We start from the raw sequence: 22,912 nt of genomic DNA, 5'->3' as shown, positions 1-22,912 counted from the left end.
TGCAACCCACTAAAGCAGTTTGATCCATGCACAAGACAAAGCCTGGACATTTGAAGTACTAGAACCAGTAAGTCCCTGAATACTCTGCAAATGTTGTTATGCTAATTTTATAGTGCAGAATGAGACAAGCCAATTTATCATTCCTGAAACTATTGATTGATGCACTTTTACTCTACCAGAGGAATAATCTAATTTTCTTTGTACAATATGCTTTAACATTTGTAGAGACTCTGCTCAGCAAGTCTGTGCAGATTCCACCTCCCAAAAAAATCTAAATCTGACTTTTCAATATCATATAAAGTTGATTATACTTCTTTAGAAAACGTTGCCCAGCTCCTAATTGTGAATATTTTTTTTGAGATATGAGGACAACAGCATTTTGACCTTAATAATGGCGTTCAAACAATAGATTTATGCTGTACAAGAATTCATTCATCATTTAGATACCTACACATGTTTACATCTGAGCAGCCATTCAAAGCAAGACTTGTTAGGAAACAAATAACTCCAAATTGTCATGTTTAAGGGTGCATTGATAATAATGGGGGAAAGAATGTCTCACCTCAATTTTTTTTCATTTGAATCTTTTCATATATTCAGAGGAAATCGTGCAGCCAAGCCATTGTAAAGCCACTTTTGAGGATATTGTCACATTTACAACCAGTTCACACTACATGTGCATAGTCCGATCCGTCAGAATCTTCAGTACATGTACAGGTGAGCTTCTCTGACCCAGATGTTTGCTATGTTACGTGAAAGTGTCCTATTCATATACTGATTCTTGATACTTGATTTCGGCTGTTGAGGTTTCTGCCTGCTATAGCCACAAACTCAACAATTGGTGCAACCTCACTCCTGAAAATAAATGCATTTTCACTTAATCCAGGAACGGATGCTACTGATCAGTCGGGTGCACTGAACAACTTTCAGTCACAACCGTGGATCAGGTTGACCTGCAACAAAAGTTAACGTTTAACATACAGTACAGTACACGTTTAACTCTGTAAATGAAGATGAGGTCAATAAACTGATAATGCAGTTCCTTGGCGGCTAGTTGTTTTTATAGCATACATCCCACTGGCACAACACTAGAACAGTCAGTTAACCTAAGTTAGTATACAAATCATTTAGTTAATGTTGAAGTTTCCCACAAACATTTAAGCTGGAATGTGACTTTCTGAGTATCTCACCACATTTGTAGCTTTTTATTGTTTTGTAGAAACCACATTAGGCCTTTGGAGGTGATTTCTCACAGTCAGTAGTTACTAAAAAGTACCTCTTTGTAGTGGCTTCCTTGGAAACACTCCAGACTAAAATATTATCCACTTGAAGAAACCAAGTCGTCTTTTCAACAAAAAGCAAACAAACACAATCAGAACACTTTATCTTCAAGCAACAATATAGTCAACCTGGAAACCCACACCTATTAACAACATTATAATTGCTTATATTTATTACAGGCGGTCAGTGTGGACATTGTAGAGGATTACAAGTACCTGGGAGTTCACACTGACAATAAACTGGACTGGGTAAAGAACACTAATGCCCTCTACAAGAAGGGCCAGAGCCGTCTCTACTTTCTGAGGCGGCTGAGGTCCTTCAACATCTGCCGGACTATGCTGAGGATGTTCTATGAGTCTGTGGTGGCCAGTGCTATCCTCTATGCTGTTGCATGCTGGGGCAGCAGGCTGAGGGTGGCGGACTCCAACAGACTCAATAGACCGCAAGGCCAGTGATGTTGTGGCAGTGGAGCTGGACTCTCTGATGGTGGTGTCAGAGAGGAGGATGCTGTCAAAGCTGCGGGGCATCTTGGACAACGTCTCACATCCTCTCCATAAAGTACTGGTCAGGCACAAGGGCACCTTCAGTGGGAGACTCATTCCTCCCAACTGTACAACAGAGCAACACAGGAAATCATTCCTGCCTGTGGCCATCAGACTGTTCAACTCCTCCCTCTGAGTGTCACTAACACTCAGAAGAAACAGACTGGAAATCTGGACCTGCTGCGACACATACTACCTCACTATTATTTATTCTTTAAACGTTTCAGTGCAAAACATATATAGTCATACACAACAGTACAGTACATACATATATATATATATACATACATATACATTGTTGTTGTGTATATTTTTTACTTCTATTTTTCACTTAAATAATGTAAATGTGTATATTTTTTATTTTCTATTTCTTATTTTTATATTTTGTACTTACTTTTAGTCCTAAATTTATGCTACTTTCTACTCTTGAATGGGAGCACCAGTACTGTACAATTTCCCCCCCGAGGATCAATAACGTATTTCTGATTCTGATTCTGATTCTGACATCTTTAATTACAATATTGTAGATTATTATATTTATTCTAAAAACTCACACCAACCTTTTTAAATGAAAATGTGACTTACAATGGATCATGTCAGTTTAATTAAGTTGTGAGCCCCAGGAGAATCAGTAATTGCTGCAGTCAGGCTAATGGGGAGGCCTAATAAAGTATTTAAAATCTTTGCAATTTCACTGCATCTGTCTTTGTACCTCCTTGTACAGATTGTATTATCACATGAGGGTGTGGTGTAGAGTTCATTAACATTAGAGGGAAGTTCACAGAATCATCGTTTTATAGTTCTCAATATCAGTTTTGCTCCTGACCTGTTGATGAGATAAAAGTCTAACAATCTTTATCCTTATGTCCTATGGACACCGGGTAGTATTCTAATATGCTTTATGCAACAGGTTTAGATTGTCTCAGCAGTTCCTCTTCCAGAGCCAAAAAAGTCCAAAGCACATCAGCACACATTGACACACAAGTAAAAGCACATTTGCTCGTTCTGACTGTTGACAGATATGATGACAGATGATGTGTCCCAGTGTAAGTCATTGGACGTTCACATAAATGGACTTGAAATCCTCTCTTACAGCAGATTCACTGTAATGGATTAATAATAATGATATAGTACAATTCACGCTGCCTGTAACTTGACCTCATCATTGATGACCACGCATTACTGCGCTGCGACCCAATAGTTTTCCATTTTGACCTTGTCTTTTAAATTGACATGTGGGCAATGAGGCAGTGTCTAACGATTTAATTGTCTGTACAGCGTGACATCTCCTCATCTAATTAGCAAGAACTGTCCTTGAAATAAATGTGTAATAAAAATGTGATGATGAGTCACTGACTCTGTCGACCAATCGCAGCAGTGCCACATTACCTATTTCTTCCCAATTACAGCCAAGTACTAGAAATTGCTACTGACCCAAGAAAACAAGGACAGTTCAAAAGACACTGCAGAGGCATAAAACTTTGAAGTGAAAGTTAATGTGAGGGAGGTGATTCGCCTCTGAGTTTAGATTCTCTCAGGGGGTTTGTCTGCTGTTTTCAACCAAAAAGAAAAGTGAAAATGGAGCTCTCTTTACCACTTTTAAGCCATGAATTATTGTGCATCGCACACCAGTGATGACCATCTCCCTCATGGCATGCCTTATCCTTAGATCCGAGTCACTGCACCACTGTGACAGACTACAACTACATTGCTGATATGAATTTGCACTGCATAACTACAAAACAGATGGGCAGATGCTTCACTGCTGCATTCTGTTACAGTGGGCAATCAGATGACCCGATGTCTGTTTTCCTGTACAATATTTAAATACTCCGTCTCTTCTCCTTCACCATGTCCAAGAAGCTTGCATTCGTAAGACTTTAAGCAGAGGGGCTAATTCGGATTTGACCACAGCAAACTGCACCAATTAAAAACACATCATCAAACCAGGCTTTGAGGATAATGCTGTGCTGTACCAAAAATACCTTTGCAGCAGCATTTACTGGCCAGGAGCAGTGAGAGGCAGTATTTCTCCTGCTGGCTAAGCCATGATATTCCTGTCACATTTTGGTGGAGTCATTTTTAGAAAAGCCAAATAAACCAGGGAGGGGAGACTGAAGAGAGAAGAAAAAGAAGAGGCGGATTGCTTGTTTATGCTGCTGCATCCGTCCTGGTGTTGCTGAGGGAGGGGGGGTGGGGGGTGGGGGTGTTGTGAATGACTGAGACAGCAGAGCAGCTGAGTGAGACTAACAAGTGGTTGCCATGCAGCAGGAGCAAGCGTGCGTGCTTCTGGAGAGAGAGATAGAGAAACAGAATGATAATGAGGAGGAGGCAGCAAGTAAGGGAGCATGAGGAGAGGAGCTGTATCTCTGAGAAGAGACACGTATCATAGCTTGATCCAGCCTCTCCCTCGCTTCTCTGTGTCTCTCTTTATCTCTCGCTTCTTGTTTAGATGAGAGGTTAGCCTAGCACAGTCAGTATGCCAGCAATGGATGGATTAATGGATATGTGTCTGAGGGCTCCGGGAAAGAGGAGTTCGCAAGAAACAGCAGCAACAGGTCTGTAAGGATGGAACGATAATGACGGTGAGATGCCTGCTTTTTCTTCCTTAGACAGCCTCACTAGAGAATCTGTCAATGCAGTCTCTCTCTTTCACCTTACCTCACTCCCTCCCTCTCTCCTCTCTGTCTCTCACACCATGTATACTTGTGCAGTGTCCTCCTCATCATTCCACTTCCTTCTCCCCCTGTCTGTCTTTCCCAATTCTCTCTGTTCATTCTCCTCTCCCTGTCTGTATGTGCCCTCCCTCTCTCATCTAAGCCCCCCTCCCTTCCTCTCACTCGAGCCACCTGCTGCTTGTGTTCATATGAAAGATTTGGGAGGAAAAGAATGACAGAAGCAGACTTGCACTTGTGTGACAACGCCAATTTTGTGATTATGTTTGGTCAATCACCGTCGCTTTCTTGTCTAATGGAATTACCCTGTCTGGCAGGCATCTGCTTGCACGCAACAGGTAGAGAGCCCTTTCTTCTAAACCAAACATACATAACGTCACATCTTCATGAGATGTGAGGCTTTCATTGATACCTTACCGCTTCGCCTATGTTTTACAGCAAGCTATGCACTGCGACACTGTAATTCTAACCCGACTTAAAGGAATGTAGCCGTGGCATTGGCTTGTATTCCTGAACCCATTTTCCTGCAGTCTCCCTCACTCTTCTCTTCATGTTTGCCTTTTGTAATTTTCTGCACAATTCCCAGAGGGGCAGAGTGAGAGAGAGATCGAAGTCTCTGGGCATCTGTTTGATACCACATTCAAAAGAGGCTATTTATAGATACCTGTTATCCTTCCTTAGTTCATGGTCAACTCATTTCACAACATTTAATTTCTGTATTTTCTCTTTGCCATATCTGCACCCTTGTTTCCCACAGCCTACGCAGTGTATGCATTAAGTGTGATATTTAAAAAGGTTGATTAAATGGATCCTTTCTGCACAAAACAGCACTAATCTGAAGCCATCATGTAATCTCTGTCCAGGTAACATGCAGGCTTCTAAACGCCTGACCCCATCAGAGGAGAGATGAGACACCTAGATGTTGGTTTACCATGTTTAGCGTCCACTACAACCACTCCCTTGCTGCCATGAGCGGAAACGACATGATGGCGCACTCTCTGACTCTGGAGCAGAAGACAGCATTTGCCTTCGTGGGGATGCTACTGGTGTTCCTGGGGCTGCTGATAGTAAGGTGTTTCAGGATCTTGCTGGACCCCTACAGCAGTATGCCTTCCTCCAACTGGGCTGATGGCATCGAGGGGCTGGAGAAAGGGACATTTGAGTACGCCCTTACTTAACACAGGGACAAACATATCCGCAGATATCCTCACAAACAGAAATGCCTATAGACACGCACATGCATACACACAGACACGAATATACTTGCACACATGCAAACACACACAAGCCACATCCCTGCACAGCCATTGCACCTGACACTGACACACCATTAAGACATCTCTCTGTGACGGACCAAACTAAGAGACTGAAGCTGTGTATGTTGTTCAATGTGTGTGCGCTGTTAGTTCAGAGCCAGTGTAGAGTCTCTCTACTGTATGTGACTACATGTCCGTTGTTGTGTGTGCCTGAGCGAGTGTGAGGCAGATGCTGTGTCATATTCTTTGCCCTGCTGCCAGGGGGTGTGCATTTCAGCTCATCGATTTACACGGAAACAGCTGAAGCTCCCTTTAACCCAAACCTACAAGTTGAATGTCTGTAGATGATCAGAGGTGGTAAGAGGTGGATGCTTGTGGGACAGGGTGGGGAATTAGGATGCAGTGGGATTATTCAGATGTAGTTTGAAGACTCAGGGACAAGAATCCTTATGTGAACTCAGAATGGGAAACAGAGTGGTTGCACCTCTGCACAGCAGAGCTGTTCTGCCCAAGAATGTATATGGTTGGATACAGGGTATTATGTCAAATTAGTGCTTTGTGGACTAATCAAATCCAGTCTGTTGGCGATCCAAAGGAATGCTGCCGCTGCTGCTGCTGCTGCTGCTGCTGCTGTGTGTACAGATTGGTCCTTTCCGTGGCGTCTTGTTTTTTGAAATCATGCAATGAAAGGCAACTGAACAAACTGTGATTTACATTATGGTGGTACTGTTTATAAATGATGCAAAAACAACTCTCAGAGTTTGAACTGCTGCTGTCTTTGAGTGATGGTATACCGTATGTTGCCACAATTACATGTCTGAGTGAAAGAAAAAAGTGTTTACTATTGACAGTGTGTCTGCAAAGACATGTGACAATGTTGATTTATGGACTGTCAATTGTTCCGTCTGTCAAGTGTCTAAAGGTTGGCTGATGCGATCAAGCCAAAGAACTTTTATGCGAAATGAGGATTCAGCGCTCTCCTTCTCTCAGCGCTGCTAGTTTTCTAATGACAAGGATAAACTCTCACTACCTGTCTGCAGAGGAAAAGGTCACATGGAAAACAGGGGTGGGATGTCTGTCAGCACTGCACGTGAACATCTTTTTCCTCCTATCCTCAGCCATCCTCACCCTTTCTCACCTGCTCTGTTCCTTCCAGACAGAGGAAGACAGGACAGGCCTGGACATAGATCCTGTGATACGGCAGACTGGTCAAAGTCTTGAGTGTTCCTTTGCTAATTTTAACGGTCTACGGTTTCTCCTTAGTGCTGTGAATCTGCCTTACTGTGACCTTCAATGGGTTTATGTGCCTTCATCTAGAAACATTAGAGCACCTGTTGTGTGTGTGTGTGTGTGTGTGTGTGTGTGTGTGTGTGTGTGTGTGTGTGTGTGTGTGTGTGTGTGTGTGTGTGTGTGTGTGCGTGAGCGTGTGTGAGGCATATCATGATGACAGATCTTCATCTCCTGACCTGTTGCTTGCTCAGCTGGTGGTAGAGATTTCTCATTGATATAGATTTGATTCAATTATGTGAAATAAATAGAATTTCTTCACTTTAAACTATTGTTGGTCAAATCTTTTGGGGTTTTTTATTGCAATCTGTGGGGCATGTTGAATATGAAATGATGTTTGTGAGATCACTTTGAGATCATAAATTGGCATGATACTTGACAGTCTTAGTTACAGGATGTAACAAAGGCTCACAATTCCTTTTGATGAAAATGTCAAGCCTTTATGTCTTCCCTGCTTTAAACTCTGGCAGTGGTTGTCCAACATCGCTGCAGCAACAGACAGAGAGGGAGCGACAGGGTGCATTAGAGCAACGCTGGAAGAAAAAGAGCCGATCAAAGATTTGAACAATAACACTGGTAGGAGTAGATTCTCATACAGGAGCTTATGATGTGTGTGAAAGTACGTGCAGGGTCTAGAGACAGAAAGGGGCTAATGCAGCAGCAGAAAGGGATACACACAGGCATCCATTGACAGTCTTGTGGTGGTAAGGCACGTCTTGATCTGCACAGCCTACCGGCCTTTCCTCCTGTGGCCAGCTGACACTCAGAGGCCGGGTCACCTCCTGCACACCTCCCTCAACACACATCAGTCAGGAATGCAATCATTGTTGCGCCATTATCTCTGTCACATATGTGGCATCCTTATCTGAAATCTATGTTATGTGCCCTTTTCCTCTTCAGCCTACAAGCCCACTAACCTTAAAAGAAAAACTAACCCAACTAGTAACAAGGGTTATAAATCTATCAGATTTTAACAAATGTGTCTGCTTTGCATTGTATTTTAATATCTCATTGTGCAGTCAGGGCGTATGTTGTCTGAAGGGTATTTAAAATACCGTAAATCACTTTCCCATCTTTGACGGGAACAAAGGTAGAGACAACAAACCTCATCTTTGCATATATTGGGAAGAATGATGAGGAAAAAATTCAAACAGGGACGACAGTTACAGTTATACTGTGCATATTTCAAGTGATCCCCTTACACTCTCCTGCATGCAACAGCAAATAGAATAATCAAAATGATTTGAAATATTCATCTTTTGTTTGTTTGAATGTTTTCCTTTAAGGACACATAAGTAATTAGGACACTAATGTAATTACCCTTTGGCTACTGGATTTACAGAAAAAAAGACAAATAGTGCTTACAGAATCATTGTTACATATCATAGGACCAATGAGTCAGCTGAATAGTGGACCTTAGCTTTTGCTGATTATCAATCATCAGTTTTATTGCTATTGGTCTTCGGACCTCACAAGCTACGTCCTTGATTTGTTGTGATAAGACCAGGAGATACAATAGCCTCTTTATTACCGAAGACATCCAAACAGCTCTCTAATATTCAATTAATGTTACTTTTAGTACAGTAATTTCCAAAAATAACAATCAGGTCAGTGACAGAGTGAATATTGCACTCAATATGTTTTCATTTCTTTTATTAAAAAGGCTCAACTTCATGCTTAAGCCTTTATGTAACTTCATTTTTGATTCACACTACACAAATACAGTTTAACGCCAGACATATTGACCAAGGTGAACTTACTACCCCACCTCAAATGCCTGCACTGAAATCTTACATCAGAGCCCTCATGTCAAATGAAGGCTGTGTTGAATTTTAGACTTAATCACATTGAACACCTACAAGACTGTATGAATGAACAGGTTAATGATTAGATACCATGACATATATTAATATTTTATAACAATTATTAATGATTATGAAGCAGTTATGTTTAATAATCTACTTTTAATTGATTCAAAACTGCACTTTACTAATACACCAGTTCTTGGATATGCTTGTCTTGGTTATTTGCAGGTTAATGTTTCTTTCAAATAAAAATAAAATAAGAAATATTGCATTTTTCGATTGAAAATTTGATTTTAACATGCAAATTGAACAATTCCAAGCAAAGTGGGATCAACCATAGCAAAATATTTTTTAGAACAAGCCACAGTCCAGCAACTCTCACAAGAGGTATAACTTTAGTCTTGAGTCCAGGCTGTGGGACAGTTAGCAGAGCCTGAAGATCTGTATAATATATCTGTAAGATTTTACCAATTAGTCGTACACTCTTTTTATTTTGGAATCACTTGGTCTCATTTGGTCTCTGCAGGATTATAGCACAGAGCAGCCATTAACCCACCACCCAGAGATCCTTCTTGTCAGGCCCCTCTTTTTTGAACGTTAACCTCTCTCATTTGAAACTTAATGAGATCACTTGAAATAATGAATCCCATGAATATTTCAGTTTAACATCCATATCTGATACATTTAATACATTTCTCTATCACAAAGCATATGTAATATATTATGTTTGATTGAACATTTTTCTTTTAGTCTCTGATTGATATCACTAGCAGGCCTATGCTGACTGGAGTATATATAGCCGAGATGAGCTATAGGGTTTACCCACACACCTTTTATTTATTGCAGCCATTTAAGATGTAGTATCAGGAAGCCTGTCTGTCCATGCCTGCACTTTTGCACTTAATCACTTTGTTTCACATTGCAGTGAGCAGAGCAAGGTTTGACAAATCCTGCAAAGGGATTTTTTTCTGCCTCTTTGGACATGAAGTAGAGTGCAGATTCCCTTGTTCTGTAGAAATTGGAGCATATGCACCTGCTGCCATGGACTCATATAAGCTCAACAGTTCTCTGAGGAGCACTGTATACTCTGAATTTACTCAAGCAGAGCAGACAAAAGTCCAGCAGCCCTCCCAATAAAAAAGGAATCTCCTTAATCGCACATCCAGACTGTGGGAGAGTCAGTAGGGCCTGAGGATCTCTGACTGAAAATAAACTCTGACAACTAACATGCGACACAAAGCTGAGGATTAATATCTCCATTACCAGTTAAAATTACATGTTGCAGTCTGATTAAGACAGAGACGTGAGGCAGAAGGGAAGAGTTGCACTGCAGTAGTCATTACATTACGTGTGACAGTATCATTCTTGTGGAAAATCCCAACAACTTTGAACCACTGTGTTCCGAATGTGAAAAACATTGTGAAATTGATTGCTTCCTTTCAATCTGCACATAAAAACACGTGGTGGTGTATTTTTCTCAGCCTGCAACACAGCCAAGGTCAGTTTTCGAGTCATTAGCCTGCCTTTCGCTGTGTGCATAAATCACTGTGGTGTATCAGTAATAAGGAAGTTTACCTGTTAAGAGGTCTTTTAAAGGCACTTTAGAAGTCATGTGGCTATAGAGAAGTGCCTCCAGCAAGTTCCTGTAATTCATGGTCTCATATTAACTTTCATTCTCCTCGTGAATTTCTGCCATTTCTTCTGTGCTAGCCAACCCAGCAACTTTCCCTCTTAACACTTTGTGGCAAAGATCACCTGATAACATGTATTTAATCAAATATATAACGCTTATGGGCCCAATATCTTAGTCACTATAACATTGATTTCCCTCTCGTTATCGCGCTACTTCTATTGATTACATCCTGTTGCTTATATATCTGCTTTGAAATGTATATTTTTCTGTCATGCCATATTAGCTTTATCAATCTCTGCCACGGCCATACACATTGTAAAGGGTCTTTAACCTTGAAACTTTTCCTGCTTAGTTAAATGAGCTTCCATGTGGATGTTTCCCGATGATTCATCCAAAGGGCCCGCAGGTCTGAGGAAATACTATCCAAAGCCCCATAAACTGCAACCACAGAACAACATGTGCTGTTGCCCTGCACTTCAGACAATAATATTAGTAATCAATTCTCCAGAACTCAGGCAATGAGCGCCTTTATCTCTCGTTTGGTGTTTATGACTTGGTTAATCGTTAAGCAATGCCTTTGTGTCCCCTAGGATGGAGCAAGGACATATCTGACACCCCTCGTTCAGTTTTCTGAGGGTTGATCCAAAGAGTTAGCCAATAGCTGGCAGCCAGTGTATGACCCTGGGATGCAGGGTATAAAGGTAGGTCATCTCAGACAAACCGAGCTTATGCACAGAAATCTCAGAGCAGCAGAGATCTCTACAAATCTAATCCTAGCCTAGTCCATACATCAATAAACAAGGATAACCGCACCAGTTGATGCAGTGCTCTGCTTTTTTTTAAAACACTGTTGGATGACTTAAGACTTAAGAACTACACTGCTGTTTTATCCTTGACTGTTTAAATCTGAGAATCTCCTTCAGCATTCCTGATGGAGAGGATCAAGTCTAACGGAGGGGAGCATGTTAACCCCGCTTATGATTCCACGCTGGACGAACCTCCTGTCTATGAGGAGACCAACTTGTCTAACGGGGAACACCGGACGGTCCGGCCCTCGGTGGTCAGTGCCTTTGGTCATGACACTTTGGACCGAGTGCCCAACATTGACTTCTATCGCAATGCAGGCAGTGTGAGTGGTCACCGGGCTGTGCGACCATCCCTGCAGGAGCTCCACGATGTGTTTCAGAAGGTGAGTGCATGTATGTCTGTGAGTGAAGCTGGTAAATATGAATGATACAGATCCTCTACCCTTGTGTTCTCCTCTTGTTTTTCTGTTTTCCCTGTAATACGTGGTCTGCACACCTTTCCTCTTCTGTTATGCATGTTTGTCCTTCAACAAACCTTCTGCGGAGAGTAGCTTAGACCTGTTTTGTTTTTTTGTCACTGACTCTGAAAGTGCAGTCTTTGTTCTGCTCCTGAACGACACAGTCCATTCACTCAGGTTAAAGACTCAAAACAGAGTGAAATGAGATATTTTACACTTGTTTAATGATGAAAACAGCATCACTTTCAGTGTCCACAGTTCGGTCTGTGAAGTTAATTCTGGAACACAACAGCAATCAACACACTTGACACACTTGAGTTTTTAGTGCTTTTTATTAGGCCGTTATACTGCCTTGTGTTGCAAAAGAAATGGGGGTCATAGGTCATTTGGGTTTTATAGGTTGAACTAGATTAGCATGTCTGAAGTGCCAAAATAAGACACATCTTTCAGCAGTCTTCCCCAGCAGAAAATTATGTGTCATTCCAGTTTAAGACAGATTGCAAGATATAGCGTGAATGTGCAAGGCCATCTATCACCCAATCAGCGGCATCTTGACAGAAAGATCTTAAAATATTTCCCCAGGAACCAGTGATTCATGTGAGAATCTCCAAATGCATTAGGGAAGACTAAATACAGCTGACTCATACTTTGAGTCTGGTACATTTAATGTAGAAATATTTGGCTACACTTTGAATTAATGAATGACCCCGACACAAAGATGCACGTTTCAAGTAATCTAAGATTTTAATGACTCAGTAGTAATAATAATAATAATTCCCAGTAAAGGGAAATTGAACACATCTGAGAGGTCTCACTAAATCAGATGTCAGGCAGGAGAATCATTTAACAGTCACTATTCATCTACATAGAAAGTTAAAATTAGATTTGTCTAATACTCTTCAGTTTACAGGGACAGACACACAACAGTGTAATGTATCTGCAGACACTTTATCAATCTTCATCCAAATCAAACCACCAGGGTTTCCTCTCCCCAAACATGTCTGTATCTAATGAGAGGGCAGAAAACACTTTACATGTTTCCTTTCCCTTATATTTGTTTCTACATTTTCCCAACAGAATGGCACGATTTCTGTGCCAGACACAGTGGAGGATGATGGTGAGGGGAGTGAAGGGACCCCTTCTGATGACCTGGAGTCTGGTGTTCCTACTGACGGCAACAAAGGAGCAGTAAAGTTTGGCTGGATAAGGGGCGTCCTGGTGAGTTATGTTGATTCGTGACGGGCTCCCTCTGCTTTATAGAAGCAGGGTCCCCCACGTAACTGTGACCTGGCAAGAGGGGGCTCGATAACACAACAGGGCCAAGTGGGGCTTTCAAGACCAGAGTCTGGGAGTGATTTGCATTTGCTCAAGAGCTGCTGGTGACACAGGGATCATAAAAAGACCCCAAAATGTTTTTTAGTGCCGTTTAGTACTTTAAAAAAGTCATTCAATCAAGATACAGATGTTTCAGTTTGTCCTTGAAATGGAAACTATGGTTATAACATCTACATGTTCAAGTATGCATCTCGTTAACATTACCATGTTTCTATCCCTCACTTGACATAATAATAAATCATGACCCACACTGAAGACTTAAATTGTTCTCCTCTTCCACAGGTGAGATGCATGCTGAACATCTGGGGTGTCATGCTGTTCATCCGTCTGTCCTGGATCTTTGGTCAGGCAGGCTGGGGTGAGTGAGACAAGGATGGACATGTTGGTCAGATGGGACACACGCGGTTACAAAGTCCCCAAGCACATAGTGCTGTTCATTTTATTTGTAACAGCTATTTTCCACCATGTGCTCAAGTTTTAGAGGGAGGTTTTCCTTTTTTCCTTACACAGCTCAGGGTAGGTTGGGAGCTGTTGCTAATGTAGGCCTTAAAATGTGATACAAAACTACTACAAAACTTGACTGGACTTGATTGAGACAACCTTTTAGTCCAGCCCCTCTTCATCAGTGAACCCAAAGATGAGCCCCCCAGTTGAATCAGGGTTCTTTTCAGGTTGATAATGCTGGAGTAACAGCAGACAGATCATACATGTCTGTGTTACCAGTGATTCCAGGAACTAGAGACAATTAAAGGATTATATAGTCCTCCCCTCATTAGAAGGGAGTGATTGAATTGGGGCAGTTTCCACTGAAGTAGCCGTTTTGAGGTCCCATAATGATCGAAACTTGCTGAAGGTCTATTCTGAGAGCCAGTGTGAGAGTGAGAGAGAGAGGCAGAGAGAACGGGGAAATTGTGTGAATGGCTTCATGAGTGTGTTCATTGCTTAAGAACCTATCGATCGGCAGCAGCTTTTGTTCAGGCGGCGTAACTAAATGGTTTTGAGAAGCAGAAAACGCCGCAGGCAGTAGGCAGAGCAGGTACGGGAGACGGCGGTAACTTATAGCCTCCAGGCCCCTCTGGGACTTTAACTCTCTCTGTGTTTAAAGGTGATTGTGTGGAGGCAGGGTTTCATTTCACAATTTTTTTTATGACTGACCACTTAAATATAATGCCTGAGAACATTGTAGTTGAAAAACAATTATTTTGAGCTGTTATATATGTGTGTTGCAGGTCTGGGAATTGTGGTTATTGCTCTCAGCTGTGTGGTCACCACCATCACTGGCCTCTCCATGTCGGCCATTTGTACTAACGGTGTGGTCAGAGGAGGTAAGACAAGACACGTCATACACAGAAACTTTTATGAATTCAACCTCTCAGGCAGGCATAACAGATACTCAGCCGGCACAGACAGTTTAAACATTATTTATAGATGTATGTAGCCCGAGATAACACACACTCATCCTGACATAAAATCTTTTACTGACACAATAGAATGACCAGGAGGACGGTTTGTGTAGATAAAGACACAAGGCTCAAAACTGCACCTGAATGTCACCTCTTGAAGCCTTTTCTCTGTTTTACAACCTACTTAACTTGTCCTGACATTAAATCAATAAATCAGTGATGTGGTGATTAATCATCCACTACTGTATGTATGTGTGTGTGTGCTTCATTTTGCCATTTTCAGGAGGAGCCTACTACTTGATATCTCGCAGTTTGGGACCAGAGTTTGGCGGGTCGATTGGTCTAATCTTTGCCTTTGCCAATGCGGTGGCTGTAGCCATGTATGTGGTGGGATTTGCTGAGACCGTGGTTGAGCTGCTCAAGGTGTGTGATGTTATAATGAGCAGGTGACTGTCGGAGGAATTGTGGAGATGACTCATTCCAAGATATTTGACTATACACTCACCTGTGCCTCTTCCGTCCCTTCTGTCGCACTCAGGAGAACGCTGCCCTCATGGTGGATGAAATAAACGACATCAGAATTGTTGGATGTATTACAGTGGTGTTGCTTTTGGCCATATCAGTTGCTGGAATGGAATGGGAGGCCAAGGTGAGAGATGAACATTATGCTTAGTCTCTGGGCTTGTTGTGGTAAAACGTCCAACCATAACTTTAATTTTTAACTATTTAACTTTAATCAGTTTAATCATTTTGTCCCCATAGGCACAGATTGTTCTACTCATTGTCTTGCTGGTTGCCATAGTGAACGTATTTGTGGGAACGTTCATTCCTGTAACCACTGATAAGAAATCCAAAGGCATCTTCAATTATAACTGTAAGACTCCCTCTCCAAACCAATGCACATCTTCATTACAAAAAACAACCACTTAACTCAAGAATGTGAAGATTTGGCTCATTCACAAAGCGCTGCTCATCTCATTTTCTTTCTCCCTCTCCATTTCTCTTCCCTCTCTCACTTTGTTTTTCACAGCGAAAATCTTCTTGGAGAATTTTGCTCCAGATTTTCGAGATAATGAGTCATTCTTTTCGGTGTTCGCCATCTTTTTCCCCGCTGCAACCGGGATCCTGGCTGGAGCCAACATCTCTGGCGACTTGCGGGTAACTTTTTCCATATAGATATCATTTTATATGACATGTGCCATGCATAGGAATCATTAGCTGCTATGGTACATATGTTTCTAAATAAAAGGCTGGAGGTGATAAAAAAATATATACCACTACATTTTTTATACTCTGAATGAATCCTGGGACAGTATCAGAAGCTGTTTTACTTACATTTATTTGATAATTTACATTTTTGAATATATCTTTAATACAGAAACAGTTTTCTTTGTAGTCCCTGTTATCCCTGGAATACATACAACATTTTCAAACACAGATGTTGTTTTACAGGATCCCCAGGCAGCCATACCTAAAGGTACCTTGCTGGCCATCCTCATAACTGGTCTCACCTACCTGGCCGTGGCCCTCTGTGTCTGTAAGTTCAGTAATCCATGAAGCTCCAATGAGAAACTTTACAAATTTTACATTTGTGTTTTTCATATACAAACACTACTGATGACCCTTTCGCAGATGCAGTTACATTTAGACATATTCATAAATACAGTAGCCTGTTCATCCCAAGTTAGCATTTGCCTTGATGAATTTAATATGAAATGTGAGATTGTTTGTTAGACTTTTAAAAAATCCCTAAGCAATGGATCTGTTCTTCTCTCTACTTGATCAGCTGCCACTGTTGTCCGTGATGCCACAGGAAACATTAATGACAACATTACTGCTGGAGCACTGTGTACTGGTCCAGCAGCAGCTGCTTGTGAGCTTGGCTATAATTTCTCTTCCTGTGCAGTAGAAAAATGCAACTTTGGCTTGATTAACAACAATCAGGTACACAGCCTTTCAAACTCTAATCGTACAGAAGAAGAGCTCCTTTTTCCCATCTCTAATGCTCACCTCTCCTCACCTCTGGTTCAGGTGATGACCATGGTATCTGGGTTCGGTCCCCTCATCATTGCTGGAACATTCTCAGCCACCCTTTCATCAGCCCTGGCTTCCCTTGTCAGTGCTCCCAAAGTCCTCCAGGTCAGTAACTCACCACCCTTTTCTAAAGACATTGCACTGAGATACAACTAGATTATTGCTCTTAAAAGAATGTCTAACTTAAACTCTGTCTCTCCTCAGGCACTGTGTAAAGACAACATCTATAAGATCCTGCACATCTTTGCCAAGGGACATGGCAAGAACAACGAGCCAATCCGTGGCTATGTCCTCACATTCATTATTTCTGTGGCCTTCATTCTCATTGGTCAGTTCAGTTGTCTGTTTTAACATCTTACCATCTTTAAAACAACTAAAATCTCGTACTTTATCTTAAAATGTACTTTCAAATGAACAAATACGCTAATGAGCTGCTTACTGTTGTCCAGTTCGCAGAAACTGAATTCCAATTCTTTTTTGTCTGCGTAGGTAATCTCAACACCATCGCTCCTATCATCTCAAACTTCTTTCTGGCATCTTATGCTCTCATCAATTTCTCCTGCTTCCATGCATCCTACGCCAAGTCTCCAGGTGGGTCTCTACAGACAAAGTGGCTTATAAATGAAAAATTCTGCAAGTAGGCTTTTCAGGAATTATGTATGCTAGTGTGTAAGTGACTGTGAATACATTAAAGCAAAGCACTATCACAAAAAGCACCTGATTTAAGATGGTTCCTACAAACTGACTCATTAGATAATTAGATTTTGATTTGTTTTAAATTCAAAGTCACTGTTAATGGATTTTTTTCTGTACAGTGTGTTTCCCATCACTTGTCCAAAGGTCTGCAGTTACTAAATGTGGTCTTTCCTCTGTCTTTTTCCCAGGTTGGAGACCAGCATATAAATACTACAACATGTGGCTATCCCTGCTGGGCGCAGTGCTCTGCTGTGTTGTTATGTTTGTTATCAACTGGTGGGCTGCTCTACTCACATACGCCATTGAAATCCTCCTCTACATTTATGTCACAGTAAAGAAGCCGGGTGAGCTGCGTGTACATGTTTGCATATTTGGAAGTACATTCACATGTCATGCCTGCGTGAACTAACCTGTCAGGACTCTTACTTTCTCTCCAGATGTGAACTGGGGCTCGTCCACTCAGGCGGTGACATTTGTGAGTGCAGTCAGTAACGCTCTGTCTCTGTCTGCTGTAGAGGATCATGTCAAGAACTTCAGGTAAAAGTCTGCATTGCATCAACGTGGGTGCAAATATATATTTCAAAATGATTGACAAAATACTCCTTAATAGCGTGACACATGAAAAACTGACACCAAAAGACATTTTCAGAATCTTAAAATACAGACTGACCTTGCAACACATTCTTGTTTCTTTCTCAGGCCTCAGATCTTAGCACTGACAGGTTCAGCACGGACCAGACCAGCTCTCCTAGATCTGGCTCACTCCCTCTCTAAGAACTATGGACTCTGTCTCACCTGTGAAGTGTTTGTGGTAAGGTTATATTGTTATCTCATCAGTTGCAAATGCAAAACAATGGATATTACGAAGGCAGCACATATCATCTTTCCCAAATCTTTATTTAAATATCAACCTTTTATTCAAATCAAGATTTGCACATCAAGCGAATTTAAATTTAAAAGAGAGTGCAGACTTCACATGCAGTGGATATTCAAGCGAATATCAAGCAGGGATGAGGGAAATGCCAACTGTCTGGATACCCGAGACTAAAGTTTAGGTTCACTTGTGTTTTCTGAATATGAAAAAGGTGTAGGTGGGATCTCTTTCTTACACAAACACTCACACTCACATGCAGCCGTATGTTGTGATCTTTTCAGGGCCCGAGGTCAGAGGCCCTGGAAGAGATGAACGCTGGCATGGAGAAGAACCAGCTGTGGCTTAGGAAGATCAAACGCAAGGCATTTTACGCCGCTGTGGCCTGTGAGGACTTCAGGGAAGGGACTGAGAGCCTGCTGCAGGTCAGTGTGGTCATGATTTACAAAAACATTTCTTCAACTGAAAAGAAAAAAATCCATTTGATTAAAGTGTAACCTGCCAGGTTTGATCAGAGGGAGACGGCAGATTTAAACAGGTTTTATTGTCGCATTTCTTCCTCACAACACTGAGTATCTATTGCTGTGTTATGACTCTGGTCCGGACTTGTCTTGAGGATCTGGCCAGGACATTAGTGCAGGAGGTAGAAGAGGAGAGTTAATGAGGAGCAGGAGAACAGTCTTATGGCTCTGGCTATCGCACTTTCGAGATAAGGCTTCGGTTCATTGTCAGGATTGCTTACTTCAAACAGCAGGGCAGATTAAAAGCTATAATTGATTAACACTGCATTGGATGAGTCCCTGCAGACAAAGTGAGATCTGCTGAGTGATCTGGTCATAATTTCCGACAGTAAAACGGCATTTTGAAACTTTTTTTCTTCTTCAGTTAATGAAGACCCCAGGTTTTACAACTGCAGGGTAACATGGTGTCTGTGTTGCTTCAGTGAACTGATTTTGGGTTTTATCTTTATGCTATGAGTGTGGTGCTTTTCCTTTCAGGCTTCTGGTCTTGGCCGTATGAAGCCCAACATATTAATGATGGGCTTCAAGGGAAACTGGAGGACTGCGGGCACAGAGGCAGTGCAGAGTTACGTGGGAATACTGCAGTAAGTCACAAATAAACACACATGACAATAATATACCCAACAATTAAACATAGATAGGAGATCTTTGTGTTGAACTGGTGTCCTCATTCTCTTTTCCTTTTTGACAGTGATGCGTTTGACTTTGAGTACGGGACAGCGGTGCTGAGGATGAACCAGGGACTTGATGTGTCGCACATGGTCGAGGCAGAAGGTCTGTATGAAAACGTCTTGAGGCTATGTGCTTTAATCTACCGGAACATCTGCTTCAGTATGACAACAATTATGCTTATGAACTACTTTTCAAGCAAGCTGCAGGTAGGTTAGGTAGATGGATGAAACACGACAGGAAATAATTGGACCCTACAACAGCAGCATGAAATGAATAAAGCAGCAAACATATATAATATAAGATGTATTCTCATAATATGAGAATAAAACATACATATAAGAGAGAGATTAGCTGTGCAAAGAAAGGCCACACTCACTATGAAAGAAAAAAAGGACAAAAAAAATGCCATTTGTAAATGTGTTTTAAGATATTAAAATACAGAGAGAGTAATAGTCAGCCTGAACTGACTTCAGATCCATTCTGACTGTTTTAAACTACCAAAAGAACAAAAGTAACTGTCAAACACCGCAGTGCTGCTGTACTGTGTGAACTTTTATTCTCACAACAACCCACAATAACTGACTACGATAAAATAACACTGATAAGCCAGGGCACGTTGTTCTGTTGATTACAAAGTATCTTTAAAGGTCAGACAGCTAACAGTTAAGATGTTAAAATAACTACCAGTTTACAGCGGTGCCTCTGTAGACATCTTTACAATAACAAAGAGAATCCTCACTAATGTCACACATATTGTCTGTCTTTCAGAGGAGATGCTAAAGGCAGCAAGGGAGCAACAGGCAATTGACAATGACCTGATGCCGAACGGAGGGAAAGCAAGAGGACTGTTCAGGAAGTCCAGGAAATCCTCTCAGCAAGTGCTCACGACCAGAGGTATCTCTCCAGAGGTTATTTCTCTGTGTTAACATCTTACCTGACATTTCAGAAAGGCTTCAATCTATGCTATTTAAAGCAAAGGTTGCATCAAAAGACGAGTATGATTTAAATATGTGGGAGAAGGAGGTATTTATCTCACTCCCCTCCACACACACTCATACTTCAACTGAGATAACATACATTTAAAAATGAAATCGATGACACACATCTTTTTTTGGGAAACTTCTCCACACTCCCATTGAGACATAATTGAATCAAGCACTCCCACTAAAGATGTCTTTGAGGGTGTAATCCAATAATATGGTCCCATTCGTTCCAGTTTGAAGAGCGTCTCTTAAGAACAGCTCTTTAACCCAGACAGCAGAGGGTGCTTGCAGCCTCTTACTCGATCTGTCTCTGTCTCTACATCACACACACACACACACACACACACACACACACCACTGAGCTGCGTCTTGGCAAGACTGCGATGGTCGTTAGTATGCAATCTGGATCCCACTCATTGGAACATTAAACCTGAGAGATGGCTGTTCCTGCTGATGTAGAGTCAGCGCTTAATGTTGATTTGCGCCAGTTTTCCCATCCAACTTAACTCTCCACACTCGGCCAATGAATTACATTCCCTCCTACTGTCCCTCTCCCTCATCCAGTTCCCATTTCTCATATTTTTTTCTCTCTTGCTCAGTGTCGGTCTGCGGCCCTCCACCCCCGCAGGTTGCCAAGATGAATGAGAGGCTGTTGGAGGCCAGTGCTCAATTCAAGACGAAACAGCCTAAAGGCACCATTGATGTGTGGTGGCTGTTTGACGACGGAGGTAGGTGTTGGTTCCCCTTGGCAACCTTCTCTTGTGTACTTCGCCTATAGGTTGTAACAGATACGTGCACAGAGACACATCACATTCTCCTTGATACTTATGCAGCCAACGTGCAGATTGAAGAAATCTCAGTCAAATAAATAACACCTGAACAATAAATTAAAGCCATAACAAAAGGAAAAAAGATGGTAAACTAGAAGTTATCAACACTAAACAGTTTCTCACACAGAGATAACATTCTTATGAATTATTGTTTGATAATCATGTATTATAAAATATAATCATGACTTTTGAAATCAAGTCTCTTGATGTGTTACTTGACAATACAAATAGTCTAATAGCAGAAAAGGCAGATTTGGATCACGACCAAAATCTAATCAGTTGTTTCCTGGTTTTTGATATCTCCCGGTGACAGACAGGTAACATAACCACCTTGACAACTGTGAAATACAAAGATACATATGTTGTATAATGAAACCGACTGGATTCATTGTGTTTACAATAAGAAAATGCATTACCCCTCTGTCAGGTCTTACCCTGCTGCTCCCCTACATCCTCACCACCAGGAAGAAGTGGAAAGACTGCAAATTAAGGATCTTCATCGCAGGGCAGCCTGGACGCAGTGAGCTGGATAAAAAGGAGTGAGTAAAAAAACAAATTAATGTTTCCATATCAATTATAGCTTGATGGGTGGAAGTTAGCTTGGGCAAATTAATTGGCAAAATCCAGATATGAAAATTCATGAGCCAACAACATCACTTTACAGGACGTGTTATTTAGCATTAAGTGAAAATAATTACCAACATTTATATGAAAATTAATCAGTGTGTGATAATCTGTCTTGCAGGATGAAGTCTCTGTTGCAGAAATTCAGAATTAAATGCGACGAAATCATTGTCATTGATGACATCCATGTCCCACCCCGCTCTGACAGGTAATTGTATTTTTCTTTGTTATAATGGTGACAGCAGACCAGATGGTGCAGTAATAGTAAAATGTAATCACCTCATAGTATCTGCATATTACATGATAAAAAAAAAAGAATATTTTCCACATTCAGCTCATGTTCTTATCTGCTTTCCTCCAGCTTGAACAAGTTTGAGGACATGATTGAGCCTTTCCGTCTGCGTGAGGTGTCTAAAGACACTGCTCAGGCTGAATCCATGCGGAGAGAGCAGCCCTGGAAAATCATGGACGACGAGCTGGGCACCTTTGAGGAGAAGGTAAAAGTTAAGACTTCGTATACAGCACTGACATAATTATGTGTTAGTTTGGTTTGCAGGTGGTGCATTAAACAGCAAAATTAGTTTAATATTCATCATCAAAAAGTAACTGCTGCTGTTTTTCAGACCAACCTCCAGGTGCGACTGAATGAATTGCTTCAGGAAAACTCAAAATCAGCCAATCTGATCATTGTGTAAGTATAACAAACTGCTGCCTGATAAAATTGAAGTGTCAAGCTTAATCCAGCAGCTAACATACTCTCTGTAACCCCCCCCACCGCAGGAGCATGCCCATTGCTCGTAAGGAATCTGTCTCTGACTTCCTCTACATGGCCTGGCTGGACATTCTGACAAAGGACCTTCCACCCACCCTGCTCATTAGAGGCAACCACAAGAGTGTGCTTACTTTCTACTCCTGAGCGCCTTGCAGGCTATATAGGTAGCTATACAGGAAATAAAAGTACCATAATGATGGAACATGTTCACAAAGCATACCAGAACCTTGGATAATGTTATTCAGTCCTCTAGACCAACACCACAATGTAACACGAGCATTTTTAAGTAAGTCCTGAAGAGGGGATTCATACTCCAAGTGCTAAGACAAGAAAATATAAGAAATACCGAAAACGAAACAGAGAAGTGGTCAGTTGGTGTATTTGATGAAGGTATAATAAAAACTCATTTTCAGTCACAGCTAAACCAT

At 41.4% G+C, this 22,912-nt stretch overlaps 2 protein-coding genes across 3 annotated transcripts; both read left to right on the top strand.

Moving 5' to 3' along the window:
• Positions 1 to 5,430: 5,430 nt before the first annotated feature.
• ctxn2 (cortexin 2) lies at positions 5,431 to 5,676 on the top strand. Its single transcript, XM_070910042.1, has one exon. It carries the CDS (start codon positions 5,431 to 5,433, stop codon positions 5,674 to 5,676), a length of 246 nt encoding a protein of 81 aa, XP_070766143.1.
• A 5,734-nt stretch (positions 5,677 to 11,410) lies between these two features.
• On the top strand, positions 11,411 to 22,628 carry slc12a1 (solute carrier family 12 member 1). 2 transcript variants are annotated; one of them, XM_070929885.1, is made up of 26 exons: positions 11,411 to 11,668; positions 12,821 to 12,961; positions 13,361 to 13,436; positions 14,308 to 14,403; positions 14,765 to 14,904; positions 15,020 to 15,130; positions 15,244 to 15,355; positions 15,512 to 15,639; positions 15,934 to 16,018; positions 16,268 to 16,425; positions 16,513 to 16,620; positions 16,720 to 16,843; positions 17,005 to 17,106; positions 17,400 to 17,555; positions 17,649 to 17,748; positions 17,911 to 18,022; positions 18,367 to 18,507; positions 19,081 to 19,187; positions 19,295 to 19,377; positions 20,044 to 20,169; positions 20,858 to 20,986; positions 21,516 to 21,627; positions 21,834 to 21,920; positions 22,074 to 22,209; positions 22,336 to 22,403; positions 22,493 to 22,628. In XM_070929885.1, the coding sequence occupies exons 1-26, from the start codon at positions 11,411 to 11,413 to the stop codon at positions 22,626 to 22,628; spliced, it is 3,132 nt and encodes a 1,043-aa protein (XP_070785986.1). The 2 variants fall into 2 exon arrangements, with proteins under 2 accessions (XP_070785986.1, XP_070785919.1); XM_070929818.1 differs by having other exon boundaries at positions 11,411 to 11,674.
• Positions 22,629 to 22,912: the final 284 nt, after the last annotated feature.

Source organism: Enoplosus armatus, chromosome 1 (genome assembly GCF_043641665.1).
Source record: "Enoplosus armatus isolate fEnoArm2 chromosome 1, fEnoArm2.hap1, whole genome shotgun sequence".
Taxonomy (NCBI): domain Eukaryota; kingdom Metazoa; phylum Chordata; class Actinopteri; order Centrarchiformes; family Enoplosidae; genus Enoplosus; species Enoplosus armatus.
The sequence above is the reverse complement of the archived record's forward strand: the minus strand, read 5'-3'. Positions and strand labels throughout refer to the sequence as shown.

Bases quoted from the DNA above. Each gene is read 5' to 3' on its own strand.
- ctxn2 (XM_070910042.1), top strand. From the start codon at position 5,431: ATGTTTAGCGTCCACTACAACCACTCCCTTGCTGCCATGAGCGGAAAC.
- slc12a1 (XM_070929818.1), top strand. From the start codon at position 11,411: ATGGAGAGGATCAAGTCTAACGGAGGGGAGCATGTTAACCCCGCTTAT. The intron at 15,356-15,511 runs GTAAGACTCCCT...TGTTTTTCACAG, and splicing joins AGGCATCTTCAATTATAACT to CGAAAATCTTCTTGGAGAAT. The intron at 16,621-16,719 runs GTCAGTAACTCA...GTCTCTCCTCAG, and splicing joins GTGCTCCCAAAGTCCTCCAG to GCACTGTGTAAAGACAACAT.